Source organism: Capricornis sumatraensis, chromosome 13 (assembly GCF_032405125.1).
Source record: "Capricornis sumatraensis isolate serow.1 chromosome 13, serow.2, whole genome shotgun sequence".
NCBI classification, from domain to species: domain Eukaryota; kingdom Metazoa; phylum Chordata; class Mammalia; order Artiodactyla; family Bovidae; genus Capricornis; species Capricornis sumatraensis.
Genome location: NC_091081.1, coordinates 68,734,444 through 68,759,087, shown reverse-complemented (window position 1 = coordinate 68,759,087; position 24,644 = coordinate 68,734,444). Strand labels below are relative to the sequence as shown.

General features: G+C 43.8%; 1 protein-coding gene across 3 annotated transcripts; it reads left to right on the top strand.

The window, feature by feature from the left end:
• The first annotated feature begins 1,863 nt into the window (after positions 1 to 1,863).
• Positions 1,864 to 23,800, top strand: PLAGL1 (PLAG1 like zinc finger 1). Of its 3 annotated transcripts, XM_068985252.1 has the most exons (3): positions 17,344 to 17,365; positions 17,490 to 17,631; positions 21,519 to 23,800. In XM_068985252.1, exon 3 carries the CDS (start codon positions 21,523 to 21,525, stop codon positions 22,747 to 22,749), a length of 1,227 nt encoding a protein of 408 aa, XP_068841353.1. In that variant the 5' UTR covers positions 17,344 to 17,365; positions 17,490 to 17,631; positions 21,519 to 21,522; the 3' UTR covers positions 22,750 to 23,800. The 3 variants fall into 3 exon arrangements, with proteins under 3 accessions (XP_068841352.1, XP_068841353.1, XP_068841351.1); XM_068985251.1 differs by lacking the exons at positions 17,344 to 17,365; positions 17,490 to 17,631 and adding an exon at positions 1,864 to 1,932; XM_068985250.1 differs by lacking the exons at positions 17,344 to 17,365; positions 17,490 to 17,631 and adding an exon at positions 17,789 to 17,970.
• The last annotated feature ends 844 nt before the right edge of the window (positions 23,801 to 24,644 follow it).

Genomic DNA, 24,644 nt, shown 5'->3' with positions numbered 1-24,644 from the left:
CACATGGTTTTTCCCCGGGGCCAAGCATGCTTTTGGGTTCTCTGTTGCATTGTTAACTATTTAAGCATTATACCGGGGCTGAGATGGCAGGGGGGAAAGGCCGAGGGACTTGATCTCCTCCCTGCCAGAGTTCTCCGCTTTCACTGGTGCTGCTTACATTGAACAGCTTAAGAATAAGCTCCTGTGTGAGCCCTCGGAGGCCGAGGGGCATTGTTGAATTCAGAAAGGAATCGCTTTCTTTTAGTGATAATTTGAATATTTTGACAATGCAGCTAAGCTACTCCGCTGCCTGGTTTGCGTACTTCGTGTCATGTGTGCCCTTTCTAGTGAAGCCGAAGAGAGCCCCTGCCTCTCTGAATTCATAAATTGGCATTGTCCATGGGTGAGATGGGTAGGAGCAAAGGAGGAATCATCCAGAAGAATTCTGCTCTCTTGCTTTCATGTTTTTCTCAAGCTCTTAAAATAATTAATATAGGCCTTTGGAGACCACCCAATTAAACCACTGCAATAAATGCTGAGCATTTTGAGATGAGAGATGGACCATGAAGATCATTTGTGACATGTTTATACATGCAAAGCAAGGAATACATTTAAAACAAATACTCTGGATGATTCAGAGAACCTACTCGCCTCCAGCTTTTTCCCTAAATTGTGGTGGCTTATTTTTAGACTTTTGTTGTCTGAAAATGGCCCTAACTTTTCCATTTGTAACTTACAAGGAGGTTACTCATAATAAATGGACATTGCCTTTTTTATCAAATTAAGAAAACGGGCAACCCAGTGAATAAATCCCTTAGGTGAGATATAATTGGCTGTTACGTAATAGATTTACCCTTGTACTGGTAAAGAAAATCCCGGAAAGCTTTGCCTCTAAGAGTATCAACTGGCTGGAATAGCCTTAGCGGGAAGAAGCTGACTTTTATAATTAATTGGTGAACAGAGATACCTATTTCCCAGTGCTCATCAGGGATCGTGGTGTGAAGCTGGCTGTAGACTTTTTCTGGAGACTTCACGAAAACCTAAGTTCCCAGGGCCCTGGTGCTGCTGTCAGTCTGTATTTAGTTTGTGCTGTGGCCTGGGAATGTGCATTTCTAAAAGATTGCTCTGGTAATTGTAACATAGTCGGGTTTGGTAACCACTGAATCACGTATGCAAATTGCAGACTTCAGCCTTTTCACCCTGCACATTTGATAAATCTGTATGAAGATAGGAAGCTTTTTATATGAAGCTTTTGTTGAAAATGAGTACCTATTGGTTGTTGCTGATTTTTTTTCAATTCATAATTTGCTTTAGGCTCTGTTATTGCATGGATTTGCATACCTGTTTTATGGTATTCTAATACTGTTGGTTTAAAAAAAATGCCATTTCCTCTGAGTGCTCTTTTGAATATTTTATGTAAGCGATTTCATGTGTTTTTCTCTACTTGTAGAAAGCAGGGAGAAACATCAGGGTTTTTCTAATCCACTTACAAGCAGGACAAAGATTATAATATAAATACTTAAAGATCTTCTTGGGCAAGATTATATGAGATATTGAAAATCTTTTACGTTACAATATTATGAACTTTAGCACCCCTTTTAAATATATCAGACTTTTACCATGTGGTATATCTGCGACATTTTAAAATTAAGGGTGGTGGGTCTATTGAAGTATTATACCCTAGGATTTTAAAATTTGAAATTGATCTATCATCTATTAAAATACCTAAAAAGCACTAGAAAATGTCCTCTGTACATTCACAGTTGTGTGTGTGCGCGAGCATGTGTGCTTTTGAAGTAAGCAAGCTCAAGTTGCCTCATGGCGGTGGGGCGGGGGGTGTTTTTCTCGCTTCACTCACTGAAGGTGTGCGAGATCTCTTCTTACAGGTTTGAGGCCTCAAACCTTCTGAGAGGACTCGCTGACTGTCTTGGAGCTGATGTTTCCTGTCACCGAGTAAGTACACAAGCCATGATTGCTTTTAAAAATTATTTCTATCTGAACATGTGTATTAGCAACTGCTTGGAAGCACATAGTCAAATAAGTCAAGGATGTGCAGGAGGTTCAAGGGACTTCAAAAAGGCTAAATATCTTTCCCCTAAAACTGTGAAGTACCTTAGAATGGAATTGTTTTAACCTTTTCTTTTTAAACAGCATTAGGATTCTCTGTGTTTCAGGGAATCAGATCCTGCAATTAGCAACTTCTCATATCCTCTGCTGTCCCCTACCCACAGCCCTGATAATACCTGCAAATCTCTGGAATTTTCTGCTGTCAACCCGTCAGTTCAAAAGCTTTAAAGCTGCCCTATCTCCACTCCCAACTTGTGTACATAAGAAGAGGTGTAAAGGTTGCCTCCCATCTGTGGAAGATGTTGACTGATAAGCCTAAGGAGGATGCTAGTCACGTACAAGTTGCCCTAGGGACTCCAGCTTCCTAGGCTTTGTTGGGAAATACTGCTGTAAAAGCTACTGCCAGAGTCAGAGGCTGTGTAGACAGCTTAGCCAGGGGCAATGGCAAGGTGGAAGTGGGGAATGTTCCGCTCAGCTCAAAACACCCGGGTTAGGCCTCTGGTCACCCGTTGTCAGCAGTCACGACATGAAGGGAAGTTAACCCTGTGCATTGGGTGCTTTGCTTGGTATAGTACATCCCCTGTCGTATCTTTTTCTTAGTACCTATGCACAAAGAACTTTAGTCTCTGGACCTCAGTTTCCTCACCTATTAAGTGGGGATAAAGATCCCTTTCTAGCCTATCTCACAGATGGACATTAGTAGACAAAGGAGCATAAGAGGACTTTGAATTCAACTGAAATCTAATATTGTTTTACTAAAAGTTATTTTGGTTCTGTTTGAAGTAGAATTGTCTTACTAAATAATATTTTGATTTATTGGCCAAGAAATTGAAATCCATCCCAACAGTGGCTAACATATCTACTAGGAACTGAGAAAGGCAGTTCTAATTAGTTGGTGGGGGGAGGGCGGGAAGGCAAGGTCTTGCCATTTTATCTTCTGGTCATGGTGCAATAGACTGTATGATAACCAGCTAGATCCTGGAATATGACTGCCAAGTATTGGGTGGTGAGTCCATGGGCTGAAGACAGAGGTGGCGAACAGCCTAGGCCCTGTGCTGCAGTTGAGTGGGACAAAGCCCAGGCAGCCTGGATGGGGCAGTTCACTCGGCAGGCAGGGAGGGAAGTGAGGCATCACTCTAGGCTACTGGGAAGGAGCAGCAAGCATGTGGCGGGAAATTGGGCCTTACTGTAAGGAAGGTGCCTGGCCCCCGGGGCGACAGGAGCACAAACCAGCACATTGAAGCCCCTCCCGGGATGGGCTGGGGATGGACCACACATGTGGATTGCCAGGACAGCTACTTAGAGAGGTTCACATTCCTCCCCATTGAACCAGCTATGATTGTAATGGTTTGTTAAACAAACAAAGGACCTAAAGCTGTGAATGGGGGAGAGAAAAGACTTAAGGTGAAAAGGAGAGGAGGCCCTGTTTGTTAGTGTTCCACTCTTTTTAAGCTTTCTCCCCCATTTCCTCAACATTCCTTTCTCCCTTTCAGAGAAGGCAGTGCGGTAACTTGCAAAAGTTACCGCCTTGGGTCTCCAACCCCGTTTCCTTTTAAATTGGAAATGGGAGGAAATGTCTATCCCCTTACAAAGACAAAATGAGAAACCGGGGTCGTCTTAAAGGAATAGGGATACATATTTTTATATTTCTAACCAAGTGTTTCTGGGTGAACAATCGCCTTGGCATCCTTTGAATTTATGGGATGTGCTGTGGCAGGCAAAGAGAAATTTCTCACTCAAGCACTGGGTAGTGACTCTGTCCCATAAATAAGGCAGGTGGCCGCAGAGGTGGGCAGCCCTCTGCTCCTGGAGGGAGGGGAGTGAGCGTTGGCGTGGGTGCAGCAGGTTCACTTTTTTATCCCTTGACTGTGTACACAATTTATGGTCAGGTGAGTTCTGGATGTTCCTCCGCTGAAAATGTTTGGCGGGCGGGGAAGCTGTAAATTGTCTTTTAAAACTGCCGGTTACGTTTGTGTCCATTCAGTTAATCAGATTAGGTCTCAGGACTTCCTTGTGGGGAAGAAAAAGGAACCATTTAGGTTTTGCGAACAGTACTGTTCCGGGTGCTATACATTATCCCTAAGGGAGGAGGCCGTCATCACTGTTCACTTTTTTGGGCACAGCAGTCTGTGCGTGCAACATCTTTCCTTTCTCTGGCTCCCGGGCGCCTCTGCCTGGCGCACCAGCCCCGGCCCCGCCCCGCAGCGTGTTCCGGGCATGCCTCCTTTATAGGCCTGGCTCCAGCTCTTCCTGCGCTCACACCTGCCTTCCAGCCAAACTAAACCGCGGGATCCACACTGCCCTGTCTTGCTTCAGGCTCCTCTGCTTTCACAGGGTCTTCCCTCGGCCTGAAATAGATCTTCTCCCTTTTCTCCACCTGGTTTGCTCTAAACCCAGCGTAGGTAGTCAAAATTATGAAAACTTAGAAAGTACAGATTTTCAGAGAGAAACAACAGAGTCCTCTCTAATTTGGCCCCCAGCAGCCCTTTGCTGACACATTGTTTTCTGTACTTTCAGCCCTTTTTTTAATTTAGAGACTGTTGTTTTAGGACAAAACCGTCCACTCAAGTCTGGAGCATGCTTTCCTGATTACACTTTGTAATTTTCAAGGTTCCGTCCAGAGATTTGAACTCCGGAATCTGGCTTCCCATCGCCCCTGTGACTCCTGCGCTTTCCTTGTTTCTTTTCTCAGCGTGAGCCTTTGCCCTCACACACTTCGTGGGAAGGAGTTGGGCTTTTCTCTTCCCTAGAATAGGCACCGTGTTAGGACCATAGACCCGGCCGGTAATTAGGTACGTTGGGTTCCTCGGCGGCCTACTCTTAGAGTCCTAGGAAAGATCGCCACTGTCAGCTATAGAAACACACCCCAAAGGGCGGCAAGGGGGATAGTTGCAGCTTTGTTGGGAGGGAGGAGGGGGATATATTTCCAGCTGTCACAAAGGAGTATCCCTGCCACTGACTTTAATGACTAGAAAATCTTCTTCTAATACCAGAGGCTCTTGTCTGGATTTCAAGTCTGCGCTCCACCCCTCCCCCACCTCCCACAACGTGCTACCTAGTTCATTAACAGTCTCCTGAAACATTCCGTCCCATCTCAGCTTGAGAAGCAGGCCTGGGCCTCGCGCTTGCTTCTCGGGATGCACATACCTATTTTGCTTGCTTGGCGACCTTTGTCTGTTTCTTCCTAAATGTTCATATTTAAAAACACCGTGTAAGAGGTGGGTCGAGGAGGCATGGGGAGGTTTTCAGACTCTGTAAAGATATTTCCTTTCCCTCCCCTCAGCCTGATGGATGCTAAGCTGAATGGCCATCCCGTCGAGGTGCTTTGGCCCTGTCTGAGGGGCCCTGAGCCCCCTGCTTCCGCTCTGTACAGGCGCAGGAGGCAGTGGTGTCCTTACAGGCTGCTTCCACGTGACACCTCTGGGAGCCTGGCTCCCACTCAGCAGTCCCCTTTTGCCCTTGGTGGTTTGGTTTTTCCCAGTTTTCTGCGCTCATTGAGGCTCATACTCCTGGGCTTGTGTTTTTTCCAGTGCTTCCTCCCCTCCCAGTCAAGGTAGAGCTACGGGCGTTCCTCTCTGTGTCTGCCTGTGCCTCTCTCCACCTTTGTGTAGAGTGGCTAGTCTTGACAAAATCAGTTACATGTTATCTTCCATCTGCTAAACACATCATAACAACAAAAGACTCTCTGTTAAAAAAGAAAAGAAAAAGGCCTGCCTCTTCTAGTAGGAGAAAGTGGGCAACCAGACAGGATTTTTGAGCTGTTAGGGTCTTGGTTTGTACTATCACCATTTAGAAATTATTTGGAACATCTCATCAAGTTTTTTAAAATGCAGACTGAATTCTCATTTTGCTTCTTTTTATCACCATGGACTTGTCACTGCACTGTCTTACCTAAGAGGAACTGAGGGCATTTAAAGGCAGAAGGCTTCTGTTCTTGAAGCCTCTGAGAATTACATGCCCCTACAAGTCTGCTTCCCTCAAGCCCCACAGTGCAGAGTAGATCTCTTAAGAGGGGATCAGTCTAGCTGCAGCCTGTTGCAGAGGAAACAAACGGACACCCCACTGTACACGCCAGACTGCTCCGGGGAAGACCAACACGGACGATCAAGGTTGAGCCTGTGAGCTCCTGACAGACTAAGGACACCCACGCAGAGCCCAGGGTAGTTTATAAAGTCATTAATAGAAGCCAGACTCAGAACAGTATCCACTTCCCTGCAGCCACGGGTACCATTTGCTGTTACTTAGTTGGAAGATAACCTCAGCACCTCCTCTGTGCTGGAGGTCTCCTTGCTGGCCTGAATACCCATGGCTGCTGCTGCTGCTGTTTAATCATTCAGCCGAGCTGTATCCAACTCTTTGTGACCTCATGGACTGTAGCTTGCCAGGCTCCTCTGTCCATAGGATTTCCCAGGCAGGAATACTGGAGTGGGTTTTCATTTCCTTCAGCAGGGGATCTTCCTGACCCAGGGATCTAACCTGGGTATTCTGCATTGGAAGGTGGGTTCTTTACCACCGAGCCACCAGGGAAGCCCCAAATACCCATTGAAAGTGAAAGTGAAGTCGCTCAGTCGTGTCTGACTCTTTGCGACCCCATGGACTGTAGCCTACCAGGCTCCTCCCTCCATGGGATTCTCCAGGCAAGAATACTGGAGTGGGTTGCCATTTCCTTCTCCAGGGGATCTTCCTGACCCAGGGATCAAACCCAGATCTCCAGCGTTCCAGGCAGATGCTTTAACTTCTGAGCCACCAGGGAAGCAGGTACAATTAAACTCAACACAGCTAAAACCAAACTCCAAATTCCTGGTTTTGCTAGGTTTTTCTTCTGTGTCTTGATCTGTCTTTCCCTCTCCACCATCACTCTCCTCCTCTTTCCTTTAAACTTTTCTAAATTCTTATTTGACTACAGTGGTCCCTCCTTGTCTGAGATTTCCTTTTCCACGATTTCAGTTACCCACAGTCGACCTTGGTCTGAAAATGGAAGATTCTGGAACAAGTAATTCATCAGTTTTAAATTGCACACCACTCTGAGTAGCATGGTGAAGTGGTGGTGCCAGCCTGTTCTTCCTACCTGGAATGCGAATCTTTCCTTCTCCCAGCATATGCTGCCTGGTGGTCATTAGTTACCAGCTCAGTTATCCGACCGACTGTGCGTATCACAGTTACCTGTGTTCACGTAGCCCTTGTTTGACTTAATAAGCACAAAAGTGATGATGCTGGCAATTTGGATGAGCCAACAAGAAGCCATAAAGTGCTTCCTTTAAGTGAAAAGATGAAACTTATAACCTCGTAAAGAGAAAAATCACGTGCTTAGGTTGTTAAGATGAAATCTTCTGTCTGAAATTGGGAGGAAGGAAAAAAAAATCGTGCTAGTTTTGCTGTTGCACTTCAAGCCACAAACATTACGGCTGTGGTTCACGATAAGTGCTTAGAAAAAGACATTGCATTTGTGCAATAAGATATTTTGGGGGAAATATTTTGACAGAGAGGGGAACCCCATTCATGCAACTTTGAGTACAGTGTTTTGTTATAATGGTTCCATTTTACCATTGTTGTTAATTCCTAGTTGTGCCTAATTTCTAAATCAAGCTTTGTCATAGGTATGTATGTATAGGAAAAAAACATAAGGTTTGGTAGTGGTCTCAGGCATCTACTGAGGGTCTTGAACGTATCTCCTGTGGATAAGGGAGTTGACTAGACTAGATTCCTGTTGCCCCACTCCCTGGTCACTAGTCCTGGGATTCCCTGCCCCTTGCAGTTTGGCTCCTGTTGGTTTTTGTAGCTCTCAGAGGCTTAGATTCTTGTGCCATTTATGCCTTTCCCATCACTGCCTCCTGTTCCTGTTGAGACAGTGTTTCGTTGGCATTTTTCTACCCTTTTCTACTACTTCTCTCTTTACCTCTCTCACTCTTACCTCCACATAAACCTGGAGTTAGTCCCTTGACTAAGTAGGTTAGTCAGTCTGCTAAAATATTACAGCAAAAAAGCCCACTTTCTCTCAGTGCAGCAGAGCAAGTACATCACTAACACTTCATGATTTGGTCTCTGTCTCTCCAACCTGTTTGTCCCTGGAGCCTGCATGTTTACATTCGTTTCTAGTCATACTGAAGTAGTTACTTTCACGTACCTTGTGTTGATTCATTCCCTTGGCCTGAAATAGACCACTTGCCCTGGAATGCCAGGTAAAGTTGCCGGCTCAGCTTTGGCTTCTCCATGAAACTTCTCCTTATCCCCCAAGTAAGAGAAGTTATTCCATCAACAATCATAGGGTAAATGTACAAGGGAAATTATTCTAATGGTGGACCAATAGATGAAATCTGGATAAATTCTTATCCATTCTGAGTTTCAATGATCGTTTTCACTTTTTTTCATGTGTGAGTCTTTATAGAGCAGTTTAATTGCATCATATCTTAATTCCTAAGGAAAAGAGCATCTTCGAATACAAAAAGCCTCACTCCAGTCTTGGATGTTGTCTCTTTCCCCTCCACTGGGCATTACTTGGTTTTGCCTGACTTTCTGGTTTTTGCCAGTCTAATTGGGGGTGTGTGTGTTAAGAAATAAAACAAAAAATGTCAGATATGATAAGTGCATGACACAAGAAAAGAAAGAAAGGCAGGAAACAGAGGCATAAAGTGTGCCAGGGGTAGGGTAGAGCTGGCCCCAGATTAAATTAATCAGGATTGAAGTTTTGCCAGTCAAGAAGAGGGAAGACCCATAGATTTCCCAAAAATATATAAGGGAAATGATTTTAATGATAGAACAAGAGATGAAACCTGGATAAAATTGTACATATTTTCATTTGTTTTATGGACTATTTGGATTTCTCTGTGAAATACCATTTTATTTTTTCTTGCCTGAAGGTTTAAAGGTTTAAAGTTTTGTTTTAAATATTAAATCTGTAATCATTCTGGGATTAATTTTATATAGATGTATGGTGGGAATCCAGTTTCCTTATGGATAACCAATTATTAAGTAGTCCGTGCTTTCCCCAGTGATTGCAGTGCCAGCCCTGTTGTATATAAAGTTTCCATACAAAAGGGGATCTGTTTCTAGGCTATTCATTCTACTCCCATTGGTCCACTTGTCTAATCCTATGCCTATATCATACTGCCTTAATTACTGTAGCTTTTTAAAAAGTGTTTTTACCTGTTATCTTTCACCATTTCCTCTTTGATCAGTTTATAGGATGATGAGTATGATCCAGTCAAATGGGGAAAGTCTTGACTACTCTTGATTTTTCCTCCTCAGTATAAAAGTTTAGAACGATCTTGTCAAGTTCCAACAAAGAACCTTGCTGAATTTTTATTAGAACTTCACTGAATCAGTATATTAATATGAAGATAAATAGATAACTGAATATTACAATAATACTATCTGTATATCTCTATTCATGAACATGGTATGTTTCTCAATTTATTTAGGTTTTCTTTTATGTCTTTCAGTAGAATTTAATAGTTTCTCCATAACTATTTTATCTTTGGTTAGACTTACTTTCGATATCTTTGCTTTGTGGCTAATTAATTTTAAATTATATTCTGTTTGCTGGCATTTAGAAATGCAATTGATTTTGTATTTTGACTTTTGTAACCAAATATCTTGTCAGACTTCCTAATTCTCACATTCTATGTGTGGATTCTTTGGGGTTTTCTGTATAGATAGTCATCTGTAAATATCGAAATATTTATTCTATTCCAATGTTGTCTTTTTATTGCTTTATTGTATGAACCACAACTTCTAATACAAATCTTTAACAAGAAACGGTGATAAATAGGCACCTTTTTCGTATAGCAAAGATGCTAAACTGTTTCATTGACTTAAGAATTCTCTCTTTCCTGCTTCTTGGTCTAATGACACATATTTTAACCATTTAACCTATGGATAATTTTAGTTAGTCTCTGGGTTATGTTAGCTGTGTTATAAAAGATTGTTTCATGGTGCTAATCACTAGGTGAGCACTGGAACTAACAAAGATGTAAAAATAGCAGGTACCCTCAAAAGAGGCCCCAGTGGCAAACATGGTGCCTTAGAGTCATCGGGAGTTTATTCAAATGGCAGATTCTCAGATGTTCCCCCCAGCAAGTCTGACTCAAATGCCTACCCCTGCCCCTGGGGTCTTGCACTTGTCACTGCCCTTTTTGTTACTGTTTGTTGTTTTCTTTTTTTTAAATCCTGTTCTTCATTTAGGGATCTCTTGATTCTCTCTAGAATATTAATGCTAGTTGTTTCTAAAGTTTTCTTTTTTCTCCATACAGTCCTTTTCTTCTTCTTTAACCTAGCTCCTTTTTTCTGTTTGTTCTGTGTCGGTTTTTCCTAGTAGGTGCTTGCTTCTGATTTCTGGTGATCCTCAGCTGCCTGGCTTGTGAGTGGAGCCATAGAAAAGCTGATGGGAGCTTTGTGTACTTAGATAGGCTTTGTCAACAAGGGCTTCGTTGTAGGGTAATACGGGTAAACCCTTCAGGACCGCCATTGGTCCTTGTTGTGAGCTCTTTTCTCTTGGGCTAGTCAGCTTTCCCAGAGAAGACTCTTTCAGTCTCCTGTCTTGGAGAGTATAATAGGCCTGGCTGCCATTGTTCTGATCGCCAAATAGGGGAAGTATGCAAACTTCCACTTAATTCGCCCTGTGTCAGCACAGTACCCACTTCTCATACCCTCTGTCGGGAGGGGGTCAGAGGGCTGAATGCACTGCCAGACTCGAAACCACTCTTTCTGTTTCTATGCCCACATGCATCCCCACTTCCAGAAGTTCCTAGAGCCTAAATTTGAGCCTTTTGATGGTTGCTTCATAGCTTTCCATCACTGCCTTAGCATTCAGCTTTCTTGGGACGGCTAAATCAGCTCCTGCTTGTTTACCTACTTTCCAAAATGTTGTTGCTCTTTTTTCCTTTCCTGTTATCTTAGGCTGTTTTTTGCGGGAAAAAAAAAATCTCATTAATACTATTTTTTAAAATTAATTTATCTTAAATGAAACAAAGATGGATATTTTTAATGATAAAAGGTATAATTCACAAAGAAGATAGACATCATACAGCATTAGACACTTTCATTAATACTGTTTTAATAGAGTTTCAGGAGAGACTGAAGTGCATACTTTAATTCAGTTTACCATCTTTAACTTGACATTATTACTATTACTTGTGACTAGAAGGTTAGCACCCTATCCTTTTTCATATTTTTCTCAGTGTGTAGATTTGATGTTCTGAAGCTGCGGTATAATTTTCTCTCTAAATATGAGATAAACAATTCACTTCAGCGTTCTGGCTTATTTTAGGCCTCATTTCTAAGAAAATAAGAGCTTAGTCACAGGTTAACAAAATGAAGTCTCTCCAGGTGACAGTTTAAAAAAGTCAGTAGGCAGCAAAGCTGATGGCTTGGCAGGCCGGGGAGGTGGGGCCTTGTTGCGTGTGGCACTTCCCACAGCAGGACAGGCAGGGATGGAAAGGGGTAAGAGCCAGTTCCTCCTGCCACCAAGAGCAGATTGTCTCAAACATTTAAAGTGGACATGTGTACCCAGTGTTGAGTAGTTCTGGAGGGAACACAGAGGAACCCTTTGTGGAAGTAGTTTCTCACCAAACCAGTCCTCCCTTCTGAGCCTGGGTTTTCCGTGCTCGGCACCTCCACCATGGCCGCCTTAGCCCGAGTCCCCTGTGGGCTCACCTGGACTTTGGTAATCGCTTCCTCAGTGGTCTCCCCATTTCACCATCTCACCATGTGGAAGAGACGCTCATTCCTCTGCCCGGGAATGACGAGGGAAGCAGGAGTTGGCCAGGTAGATCCTGGGTGGCACGACAGTCCAGGAAGGGGTACAGTGTGGAAAAGACAGAAGCCTGAGTGATGTTGAGCATGGTAAGCAAATAGCCAGTGGGTTGATCTGCAGCCTCAGTTGCCTTTGGGCCACTGTGGGGCAGAGGTCTGCAGACATGGCAGGGTGACAGGCTTTGAGGGTCCAGCCTAGAATGCAGCCTACCCAGGAAGCTTCTTCCAAGTAGTATGTCAGCTCAGGTGTTGTGAATTTTAATGATGGTCTGTTAGTACTTTATTGAGGATGCACACATGCATACACACTTTGATAACAGATTTTTAAAGATGCTGACAAATGAATCCCTGTGATTCGGAAGGCATCCTGCCCTCTAGTCAAAAGGTAGGCCTGTCTTACATGATAGGATCTATTATATTATCATCTGTACCCCTATTTGAAATGAGATTTGTACAAAGTGTTTATTGCTTGAATTTCCAAAGAACATTATTATAGCGCCCTCCCCTCCCTTCCTCTTTTTAACCTTCACCTGATAAAATGCAGTGATTGAGGCATAAAATATATGGCCTGTGCCTTAGGAATTGTCATGGACTTTGTGAAGAGTCAAACTGAACTGATGGCACAAAGAGGGATTTTTCTCTTTTGTCATCTAAGTCAGTGTCCTTTAATCTGTTTAAATCTAGAATCCCTTAGAAAATCTGAAGAAAGCTGTGGTCCCTCTCCTTGCAAGAACTGCAATACACATGCCTCCAAATTTTCTACAAAATTTTGGAGAATTCAGAGTCATGGGCCCTGGAAGGTCTGCCATGGGCCCCACTTAAAAACCTCTGTTCTTAGTGAAGGCTGAAAACCCAGCCACAGCCATCTGGTAGGGGACTCAACAGGCCTCACATCTATAATCCTGAGCCAAGTGATGAGTCCAGCCCTGGGAGCTCCCCTTTTACTGATTAGACATGTAATGAGCCCCACCTCTTCTGGCATCTCCTTGCTCAGGTACAAGACCTATCACATTTCACAGTGCATGTGCACAACAGAAAGTTAGCAGTAGCAGCCACCTGGAGGTTCTGAGAATCTTCTTCCTCCTGCTAATGTTTCTGGATGGCTTTCTCATGATAGAGACTTGCTACTAGCGTCCTTCAAATATGGAGGGCAGCACCTCTCTAGAAGCCTCCTGGAGCCAAATAAACAGGGAATTTCCACCTGCCCTGCTCCATGATTGGCTGTTGCATATTGTGTGAGTATAAGAAGAAACAGAACTTTTAAAACTGACCTTAACACATTTATATAAAAGCCATCCTAGGTTTCAGGAGTATGAGTGGAAAAGAAATGTTTAGAATAGAACCTTCTTATCTACAAGGAGTGGTGATGAATGGAATAAAAAAAAAAACAAGAGTACCCATGTTGGAAGACTAAAAATGGAAATTCAATTTCCTCCCAGAAATGGGCCTTGCATTGTGTCACTGGGGACAATGGAAATAGAAGCCAGAAGTCATAGTTTATTTTAAGAATGTTGTAAAACATTTGTCCCCCATTAGCTGATTGTGTTACGCAGCACTGGGGACGTCCTGGAACTCCACTTGTGCTCTGACCTCTCCCTCCACCGCCGTATACCACCAGCCCTCAGGGAACACAGTCCTTCCTGGCTGTTGCCATATATATATGTTCTTATTCCAATCTGATCCTCTCTCATCCCCGAAATAATCAGCACGAACAGAATGAAGCAGATGGCACAAGCCTTCTTTGGCATACGGGCAGATCTGTATCACTCACTCAGTATTTTTAGAATCAAGGGGATTGAAAATTATGTCCTGAGATGTTTTGGGGGAAGACTTACTCTCTTTCCAGGGTGACAGGTGCTGAAATATTACCATATTTAAGACTCAAATTCAGTCTGTATGTCAGATCACAGGGCAGACTGATGATCATTGGGACCATCCCTTTGTTAGTTCTGTGTTTAGGATTGTTGGCAGTTGGCCAAATAATAGAAAGTTCATCACAAGTCTGTTTTAAGGGTGTGGCCAGAGCTCATCAGGTTTCAAGGAAAGATTGGAATCGGCAGCAGCCAGCCAATACTGATCAAGTACATGGTGATGGGAGATGTTGTATTATCCACACAGCTTATTTTTTAAAAATAGCTGGGCTTTGATCCTCAGCCACAATGAATTTATAATCTGCTGAGAAAGGCTATGTTTATAGAAGTTTGTGATTATATCATGAAAACAGTGCAAATATTTATATTTGAAGATCCATATTAATGAAATACACAATTATGGTGAATGAAATGTTATAACTACTAGTGAATTTGAATACATCATTTAATAAAAAGCCTTCCTGAAGAAACTAAGGAATGCTTACTGTCATAAAGTAATTGAGTTCAACATTTGAGGACCAATTTTGCACGTGGGGTTAGACTGGGTGTATTTAACACAGAGACCTAAAACTCAAAAAGAAGAAAAGTCTTGGGCAAAGACATTAATGCAGTAAGTTAAATAAGTGTAAAAATATTTATGTGACTTAATGTTATGTTGTTCTCTGCAGGTTTAATGGGGAAAGAGTTAGAGGAAATGTCTCACGTTTAAATACAGTATAGTCATGTCTAAAATGTCTTGATTGTATACCCACCGTCTTTGAAGGCCCGAGGGAAATGTAGTGACATCTATAACTTGTTGGACTTTTGAATCTAGGGAAGTGACTGGAAAGTGGATTTGGGAAGCTTTAGTCAATGCTAATGGGCAGATACTTTTTCTTTAATTGAAAAAATCTGATTTTTCCTTTGTATTCTTGGTGGTATCTGTTGAGAAACAAAGACCTCGGGCCAGTTTTTACTTGCAACTTCATATGTCCTGTGTGTGTTGAGCACGTGTATCATCCAGGCTTCTGGTTCCTCCAACTATGAGTAACGGATGATAAAGTATATGCAGGGAGAGAACGTGTCTCTTTTCCATTACATCCATAGCTGAGTGGTTCAAACTGTGTGCCAGTTTGCAGCTGATGGTTTCTACTTTTAATCCCAGTGTTCATAAATACTACCATATATTTGTATGGTGTGTTTTTAGATTACAGAGTGCTTTCAAGATTAATCTTGTTTCAGTTGGTTGTCCCCACTGGCTCATTTACATGCATCAAGTAAATATTACAAATGAGGAAACTGAAACTTAGGCGCTAACAAATGGATGAGCTGGAATTTGAACCAGGGAATCTGTCTACTATATTCATAAAACAAATGACTGGAGCTGGATATACACTTGCTGTGCTTCAGGGAAATGCATGAGGGCGAATCAGAGCCTAGTTGTGTCTGGAGGAAAGTGTTAGCCTTACCTTCACCTCTTGTGGCTCCTGTGTTTTCCAGCACAGCAGCCACTAGCTTTGTGTGGCTACTTAAATGACAATGTCAGTTTCTCAGCATCACATTTTGAGTGTTCAGTAGCCATTCATTTCCATCACAGAAAGTTCTGTTGGACACTGGTCATTTCTCATAAATGCAGGAGTTGGGGAGAATCAATTTAGAGTATATATGCAGGGGGTTAGTGTAGATGAGAAAACATAAAATCTCACCACCAGACCAGCTCCTTCTCTTGAGTGACTAATGCTATTTTGAGTTCAGCTATAAAGAGAACAAGAAAAAAAATGAATTTCAAGCTTCATATTGTGTATACATTTTAATCCCTTAAAATAGACCTGGAAAACACAGCAATCTCAAGTGAATGAGTATATTTAATGATGATGATAAATTCTGTGCCTTTTATGGCTGGGCCAGTATTATGGCCAGACTCAGGCTGGATGGAGAAGTAGGACACACCATGAATCCTGGCAGCAGAAACTCGGCCACACAGGATAGAATTCCTGGAAGGAATTACCCTGTCTGTGGCCAGGGTGCTTGGGATGCCTGGAGGCTGGGCCACGGGGTGAACTGGCGCACAGTGAGGGAATGGGGAGTTGGAGGAGAGGGGCTTGGACGGGGCCGGGACAGGGGCTCAGTTCAGATCATCCTTGGTCCCAGAGGAGTCTCTGTGTGCTGCCATCAGAAAGGAGGCTTGGTGCCAAGATGCTGGCTGAGAACGCCGGTGTCCCCAGCTTTGGATCAGTGCTTGAAGCTTCAGGTCAAAGTGCGCACGTCAGCTCTGAAGGTTCCGAGCAGGTGGGGCAGGACAGTGAGGGGCATCTGCCCGGTGCCGGCTCCTTGTGAACTCTGACCAGACATGAAAACATCTGAGCTAGTTGATGAGGAACACGAAAAGTTTCCTGCAGTTTTGCCTCTTAAAAAAGGAATGTGTGTTTGTCTATGTGCATGTGCTAGTTGCTAATATAAAGATGCCTGAACTATTACTATAGTAAAACTTCATCTAGCTAGACTCCAGCTTTCTGATCTGAAAATAGCTTCAGAGGTAAGTAAAAATTAACTGAACAGTAAAGAGCAGCTCTAAAAGAGTTGGCAATAAATGAGTGACTGCAGGGACTAGACGCCTCGAAGGTCTACCGAGATTGGTCAGATTCACACACATGCTTTGTTCACTTGACAAAGTTCAGAAAAGGCTGGCCTGTGTGCAGACGTTACTCCAGTGTGTTTAATGTAAGCAGACAGTATGCTGGTTTTTTTTTTTTTTTAAGTATCAGCACTTGAAAGGTTAACATCTGTTGCATGAAAATTCTCTTTCGTTAGAATAGCACCGGGGTTCTAGGTAGCCAGGCTTTTCCTGTGTTGTTGTTGATGCTGTGTTCATGATGCTGTTTTGGACTCTTAAGGCTGCCAAGTGATGGGTCTGTTGGCAGAAAAAGAAAAGCCTGGTCTTGGGTGATCTGCCTGGGTTGCAAGGATGGTAAGAACTGGGATTGCAGACAGGCTAAGGTGGCAAGCCCATCTCCTAGGAGTGGCCTTCCAGCAGGTAGCTCCCCCACCTCCGCACCCCTGCTGGGTGGGGCTGGGGAATGAGGAAGTGTTCCCACAGACTAAAGGGAAAAAGAGGAGTGGACGGTTTCCTGGAAGATGGTGCCTGCATACCAGAATGTGCTGAGCTGTGCCCCAGCCGTCATCACTCTTGTCTTTGTGTGAATCTCGTCTCCCCTTCAAAGGCAACACCTCAGTGAATGAAACTAGCTTTATTCCCACTTTGTTTACGTCGTAGACTTGAGTCCTTCTGCACGGTAACCTCACAAACAAATCAACTTAGATATATACAAATGATTTCGTCTCATCCCCTGGAAGTTTAAACAGGTGTGATAAACAACTTATGTTCTGCCAACACTGAGTGACGAGGAATAGCCAATGGTTTGAATAAGCGAGGATGCTTCTCTTTTCTGTACCAATAAGACACTCAAGCACACTGGGGGTGTGTGCGTGTGTTTTATTTTCCCCCTTTGAATTGGCAGACTGAACTTCACACTGACCTGAAATCATGGCTTGAAGTAGATGATACCAAGTCTGTGGAAATAGCTGTCTCTATCACAAGGGAAAGTGTGCTTCATCCGCCATCAGAACACTGTGCAGTTGACTCCTGCCACTTTGAAGAAGCACAGACAGGTGCATCCATATGCAGAAGGACCTGTTAAAGCACAGGGGAAGATGGAGAGGTGTGCCACATTAGAGCCATTTAAAGGAACACGTTGAGTCCAGGTAGTCGATGCTGAACGGGTGGACGAGAAGCATGGTTTGCCGACGGCTAATGCGCAGAAACTGTTCCTCTTCTCTCCACAGTCTGGTGACCCAGGACGTGCCCCAGCTCTAGTGATGCAGTCTGCCTTTCTGCTCGGGAACATCATCTGTGCCTCAGACTTGCTCCTCTCAGCCTGAGACCGCGTGGAAACTGGGATGTAGGATGCAGGAAGCAGAGATAGTGGTAACCCAGAGGCCCATGTCTGGGTAGATCCAGGTCGGGGACCACAACGCTGCCTCCCCCTGGGCCTGGCGGTCGGCTGCTGGGGCTCTGCTGATGTGCTCAGCACAGTCCTGTCCTTCTATTTGCACTTAAATGGCACAGAGTTTGGTCAGCGCATCTGAAAAGGAAAGTGTGAGAGACAAAACCCATGGCTACCTACCCCTGTCAGTTATGTGGCAAGACGCTCCTCACCCTGGAGAAGTTCACTGTCCACAGTTATTCCCACTCCAGGGAGCGACCTTACAAGTGCTTGCAGCCAGACTGTGGCAAAGCCTTCATTTCCAGATATAAATTGATGAGGTGAGAGGCTTCAGAAAAGGTATGTGCTCCTCCACATACCTTTCAAAGGCTTTGCTAGCCCTCAAACCGGACGCTGCAGGGGAAGGCGGATGCCCGTTAGCCTTTAAGGCTGTATCTCCAGTGATTACTATAGTTTTTATACGACAGTTGTGCTCTGCAGTGTTCAGTTCACTTTTTCAACAAGTATGTCTTGTGTTCCTACAATAAGCCAGGCCTAAGAACGGAAAGATGAGAAGACCTATGGCCGGGGAGATAGTCATGAAACACCATTAAAATGTAATCCAAGGGCTTTAATCACAGAGCTGTGGAAGTGGTGAAGTTGTTCTCCACTGCTTGGTGAGACCTGGGCAGGCTCGTCAGAGTGGCAGTCTGTAGCTGTGATAAGAATGAATGACTGGGAGGCGGACAGAGAGGAGGTTCTGGGAAAGCCCTGAGCCTTGGCCTGGAAGCACATGTGGACAGAGGGGCGTGCTGGAAGAGGATTCGGAGTGAGACCCAACCTGGAGGCAAGAGGGTAGCCGCTCAGAACAGGCCATGTCTACCGTCCTAAAAGGCTTGTTTTCTTCTGAGGAGTGTAGGAACTGAACAACATGATTTGATCAGGATGTTAGAAAGATGGCTCTGGCAGTAATTTGGAGAAGAGGGAAGAGGCAAGTAGACTGATGTACAATCTGTTGTAACAGTCCAGATATGAAATATGGAGAGCCTCTCCAGGCCCCAAGAGTGAGGATGGAGGGGAGGGATTCAACAAAGAGTAAAAACTACTTTGCGGAGATAGGCCCTTTTTTAAAAACAGTAACATTTAGTCTGAATTATTTCTTGATCGTCTTACTTCCGTGAGAGAAATGGTATATGAGATGTAGTGTCTGCCTATAAAGGATTTTTATATCATAGAAAGACAGTACTCAAAATATACTCATAATGAGTATGTTGCACGGTAGGCTGATTGACAGTGAATGCTGTGCGTGTGCTTTGTATACCATACACTCAGAGCTATACACACAGAGCTCCCATGAACGCATGCCTGTCTGGATACCTGGTTAAGGGAAATGCATCTTTGGCCTCTAGTCTTCATGTAACGAACTGTAACTTTCAGACCAGCAGATAAGTGCATAAGTGAGGGTGAGAACTGAGTGAGAGACAACTTCCATCTGAGTAAGCTATGAGCACGGGCCACCTTATGATCAAATTTGGGAGTGCTCCTGGAGGAAGGCACTGGGGAGAGTTAGAGAAATAAGTTATGTTCCTGGCCCTTATGAGTAGCCCTGTTATAGATCATTGATAAGCTGATTTGTTCAAATAAGCCTACGAATGCTTAAAATTCAAATGTGTTCTGTACATCGGCCAATCTCTAGTTGCCATACATATAAGTATTGAGTGCCTACTCTATGCACCAGTTTTGTTGCAAAGGTTTCCTGTTTTGCAGCACGCTTCTTATGTGTACACAGTAATTATCCTTACCCGAACACCAAAGGCAGGGTTAGCTGCAGTTAAGCCACAGTGAGGATACTATAACTGTGGGTAAAGACTAAAATACATATAGGAGATAAATATTTGGAACAGACAGTGGCGCCGACAGATTACTGGAATGACAGGAATTAGGTGGGATTACAATGGTAAACCGCACTGAAGATGTCTTAAGCAATATTTAGGAGCTGGTAGTTCTGTGCAAGGGAGACAACTTATTCAGCTAAGGGTGTGAAGAGAGGCAAAAAAGCGAAGCAGTGTACTTTCTGCAAGGATGGCCTTCTCTGCCATAGCCACCAGCATGTCTTGCCTCTCTGGCCTGAAGCGGTGCTCTAATAAAGGGAGGGAAGAGGGCAGGATGCCTTTTTTATTTTTTAAAGGGTAGCATTCCATCCTGTGTCTCAGTTGCCACATAAAAGTTCCATTTCATAAGCAAAGGTTGAAGAAGAAAGTAACTGACTTGCTTAACTAGAAAAGAGCACATGGGACCTAAAATAGTGAAGGATGAAAGCAGTTAGACAGCCAAAGGCAGGAACAGACGATTTGGCAAGGCAGATGGAAGTCCCAGGGCCAGCAGTTAACCCCGGAAACATTCTAAGCTCATTGACGTGGCCCAGGTGACACCCAAAGATGGTGGTGGTTTGGAAGCTACAGGACAGACCGGAAGTGGTGGTTTCCTGGGCTGTGAGGTGAGAAGTTAGGGAGGGCAGCAAGACGTGGCAGTCATTCTAGCTCTAAGGTGATCATGTTCTAGACTGGGATTGTTGCGTGACCAAGTGAGGAGTAAATTACATGGAGAAGAACTGGATGCCAGGCAAAGGAAAAAGTGAAAAACAAAAAAACAGGGGTTGGAAGCTCGTGGGATGTGATGTGACAAGTGGTGTTACTGCTCAAGTGTGACTTGTGTCCCCCTGAACCTTTCTCACAGGACAAGAGCAGGACAGGAAATAGCAGGTCCAGAGCCTCTCACCTGGCATTGATCTATACATGGCTGATAAATGAGATCTGATCAGATAAAAATCCTCCACAGAGGCAAAAGGAGAGAGGGGCAAGATCAATCACAGAGCTTTAGGTTCCTGAACACTAGTGATGGCCCAGAGAGAAAATTGTTTAAATGCCAAGTTTGTTATTTGCCCTCTAGCCAGCTCGAGAAACCCTTTCTGCAACCTGTGAATGTATTTAAATACATCTGGAACTCAGAGAGACCAGCATCACCTCAGACCCCAAATACCTATTGCGCTAGCCCCTGTTGCTCAGCATTGTTTGTGCGCAGTCAGTGTCTGGTTCCCTCTTGGTGTCCATGAGCAGCAGCTTGGTGCTTCTAGAGAAAGTCCTTCTGAGTTTTGCCAGTGAAATTACCAGTGACCTTTAGGAAGTGAGTTGGAAGCGTCTAAGAGGGAGGAGACGGGGTTCATGCATCTGACATGAGAGCTCACTGGAAGGTATTTAACAGCAGAAACTTAAGACCTCACTGTAACGTTCTCCTGGGAAGCATGAGGGTGAAGCTCAGAGAACACGTGGTGGGGTTGCCATTCTGGGTCCATAATACATAATAGACACTTTCTCTGACGTTAAGGATAGTCTTTTTAGCATTATGTCTAAGGCCTGAACTTTCTATCAGGATAAAGCAGAGATTGTACTAGAAACAGTAACAGTGGGGTGGGGTGGGGGGCCCGCTGTAGAGTTCTGTGTAGAAGGCAAATTGGATCATTTTTGGAAATTCAGAAATTTTAAAGAGTATAGAATAGTCATTTAAACCCCCTCCTGAGAACTATTTCTTCGTGATCATATATTTTAAAATACTTGTATATACTTGTGTTTAGAAATCTGTGTATAGATTAGGAAATAAGTTAATGCATGTTCTTTACAGGTGTGACGGCTGCATCGCATCAAGTAGTACTTTTTCTTTTATTATAAAGTTTATGTGTAGAAATCTGGAAAACATAGAAAAGTATTTTAACAACTAAAATCTATATACCACCACCTGGAGAAAACTACTAACATGTTAATATTGTTTCTATATGTTTCTTTGGCCCTTAAAAAACTGTGTCTGTTGTGAATTTTTTTCTGTCTGTCCCTAGGCACATGGCTACACATTCACCCCTGAAATCTCACCAGTGTGCTTATTGTGAGAAGACTTTCAACCGGAAAGACCACCTGAAGAACCACCTCCAAACGCACGACCCCAACAAAATGGCCTTTGGGTGCGAGGAGTGTGGGAAGAAGTACAACACCCTGCTGGGCTACAAGAGGCACCTGGCCCTCCACGCGGCCAGCAGTGGCGACCTCACCTGTGGGGTCTGCGCCCTGGAGCTGGGGAGCACTGAGGTGCTGCTCGACCACCTCAAAGCCCACGCCGAAGAGAAGCCCTCGACTGGAGCCAAGGAGAAGAAGCACCAGTGCGACCACTGCGAGAGATGCTTCTACACCCGGAAGGATGTGCGGCGCCACCTGGTGGTTCACACAGGCTGCAAGGACTTCCTGTGTCAGTTCTGTGCCCAGAGATTCGGGCGCAAAGACCACCTCACGCGTCACACCAAGAAGACCCACCCACAGGAGCTGATGAAGGAGAGCCTGCAGGCTGGAGACCTTCTGAATACTCTCCACGCGCTCTCTCCCCAGTTCCAATTGAAGGCTGCCCCACTGTCTCCTTTTCCTATAGGGGCCCCTGGGCAGAATGGGCTTGCAGGTAGCTTGCCAGCTGAGGTACACACCCTCAATGCTTTGGAGCAGTCCACCCAGCCTATACCAGTGCTGTCAGAGCTCCTGGCCCCGCTCCACCCCATGGCCAGTCCCAGCTCTCCCCCGGCACCCCTCCAGAATCACAAGTACAACACTGGTTCTACCTCATACCCACCACTGGCAGGCCTGCCCCTCAAAACAGATACTAAAGGATTTTGCAGTACCAATTTGCTTGAGGACTTGCCTCTGCAAGAGCCTCAGTCACCTCACAAGCTCAATGCAGGTTTTGACCTGGCTAAGGGAGGTGCAGGTAAAGTAAACCTGCCCAAAGAGCTAGCTGCAGATGCTGTGAACATATTACCTGCCTCTCTGGACCTCTCCCCTCTGTTGGGCTTCTGGCAGCTGCCCCCTCCTGCTACCCAGAATGCCTTTGGGAGTAGTGGTCTCGCCCTGGGGGCTGGGGAAGCTCTGCCGCATAGGCTGGGCTGTCTGGGGCAGCAGCCCCAAGACCCCTCACTAGCCATGAGCACTATGAGCCTGGGCCAGCTCCCCCTCCCGCCCATCCCCCACGTTTTCCCAGCTGGCACTGGTTCGGCTATCCTGCCTCATTTCCACCATGCATTCAGATGAATGGCTTTTGTTTTTTTAAGCATACTTTTCTTACTCTGAAAGATATTTTGAGAAGCATTTTACACATCAGCTATGATAATACAAGGAAAGATTTAGGAAGCAGGACTGGAATATGGCTTATTCAGTGATGACTGGCTTGAGAGGAGAGAGTTCTCAAACTGCATGTATTGTGCCAATCTGTCCTGAGTGTTCATGCTTTGTACCAAATTTAATAAGCAAGTATTCTTCAATGGAACTGCAACCATTATCATAACCAACATCCATAGAGGGCTGCTATATATTAGTGTAGCTATATATTGGTGTTTGTCAACTTAATCGTAAGCCATGATCATAATAATGTTAGCTAAGTAACTTTATGTGGCACTGCCTAGTAAGGGAACTATGGAAAGGTTTGGATTTTTCCAAAATGGGAGGCTTTTTAACATAAAGTAATCTTTATATCGCATATTATCACTAGGCTGCGTATTTCTTTTCAGGGATTTTTCTATCTATCTTCAGGGTTGGATGTAGTTTAGTTACTATTGCCATAGCCAACCTGTAGTTTTACAGAAACAATTTCTTGTGGAATAATAGACGTCTTCGTTTTAAAGCATTTTAAATGTAGTTTGAATATTTTCCACAGGATGCTACAATGTGAGTTATCACTTCATTTATCTTAAAGACTAAACTGTCAGTTATATCTGACAGAAAAAAAAAAATCACTGTGTAACCAGGTTAAGTGGTAAAATAATCCAGGCGTCAGTCAAAATAAGCATTTTACTGACTTTAATATTGATTATATTTTTAACAGGAATTTAAGAATATTACTGGAATTTAAAAGTATATATATATCTATCTATTAAGCAAGATTTCTTTTGCTCTGCTCTGTCTGGCTTAAAATACTACTCTGCTTAAGTATTTTTAATCACCAATAAGTAAACGCATTTTAAAATTCATCATTTAAGTCAATATTAGTTTTATTCACAAAATATAGCATTTTACAATGTAACTATAATCTATCTCTGGAATTTGGTATCTAATGAGTTTTTAAACTGTAAAACCTAACCTCCTTTTTTTAAAGCTCCTCTGTCTTTTGTGTTTAGAGGCTTTCAATATGAAGATATATCTTACATATAATAAATAAAGTACACATTCAGCAAATGACTTGATTCATTTTTATATACAACCACATCCCGACTCTCCACACAGATGGAAAACATTTCCAGCTCCTCAGTCTGCTCCGTCATGCCCCCTCCTGGTCATCACATCCCCTACAGAAACAACTATTCAGAAACTATCTTTTTAAAACAATAATTTTGTTTACGGTTGAAGCTTGTATGCTTTATTAAATTCACAGAGCAAAAAGCTTATTTCTAAACTTACTGTATGACATTGTGAATTCTTCCAGAATGCTGTGTAATTTATTTCTGATGTATAGGTCAGAATACTAGCTTCTGAAGTTTCATCTATACTGGGCTACCATGATCCAGTTTTACAGCGGTGTTTACCATTAGTTTCCAGTACAAATTATAAATTATTTCTTATTTGGATGTCTTCAAAAAGTATGGCCCATAATACTGTTTATTTTTGCTTGTTTGACCTCCAAATAGGGTGGGGGTGGGTAGAGAAAGGGGAAACTTGAGTTCATTTGTCCCGTTAAAGCAGCATATTAGCCAAATGTGAGAAACCATGGCTCAACACAGTCCTTAGGAGTGAGCTGGTGACCATAAAAGAAACGATACAACGGAACACACGTTACCTGGTCAGTAGGACTCCACCACTCTGGGATGTATAAGCTCCCATGTCCACTCTTAACTCTCACTTAGGGAAGGCAGGCTCTCAGAGCAAGTGGAGAGGGGTGGAGAGGGGCAGAAAGGCAGCTCACCCTGGCTAAAGCTTCCATTTTCCACTTTTAG

What these genes read in the sequence shown, in the direction of transcription:
- PLAGL1 (XM_068985250.1), top strand. Translation starts at nt 17,819, where the DNA reads ATGGCTACCTACCCCTGTCAGTTATGTGGCAAGACGCTCCTCACCCTG. An exon ending in TCCAGATATAAATTGATGAG is followed by an intron (nt 17,971 to 21,518) that starts GTGAGAGGCTTC and finishes GTCTGTCCCTAG; the next exon opens with GCACATGGCTACACATTCAC.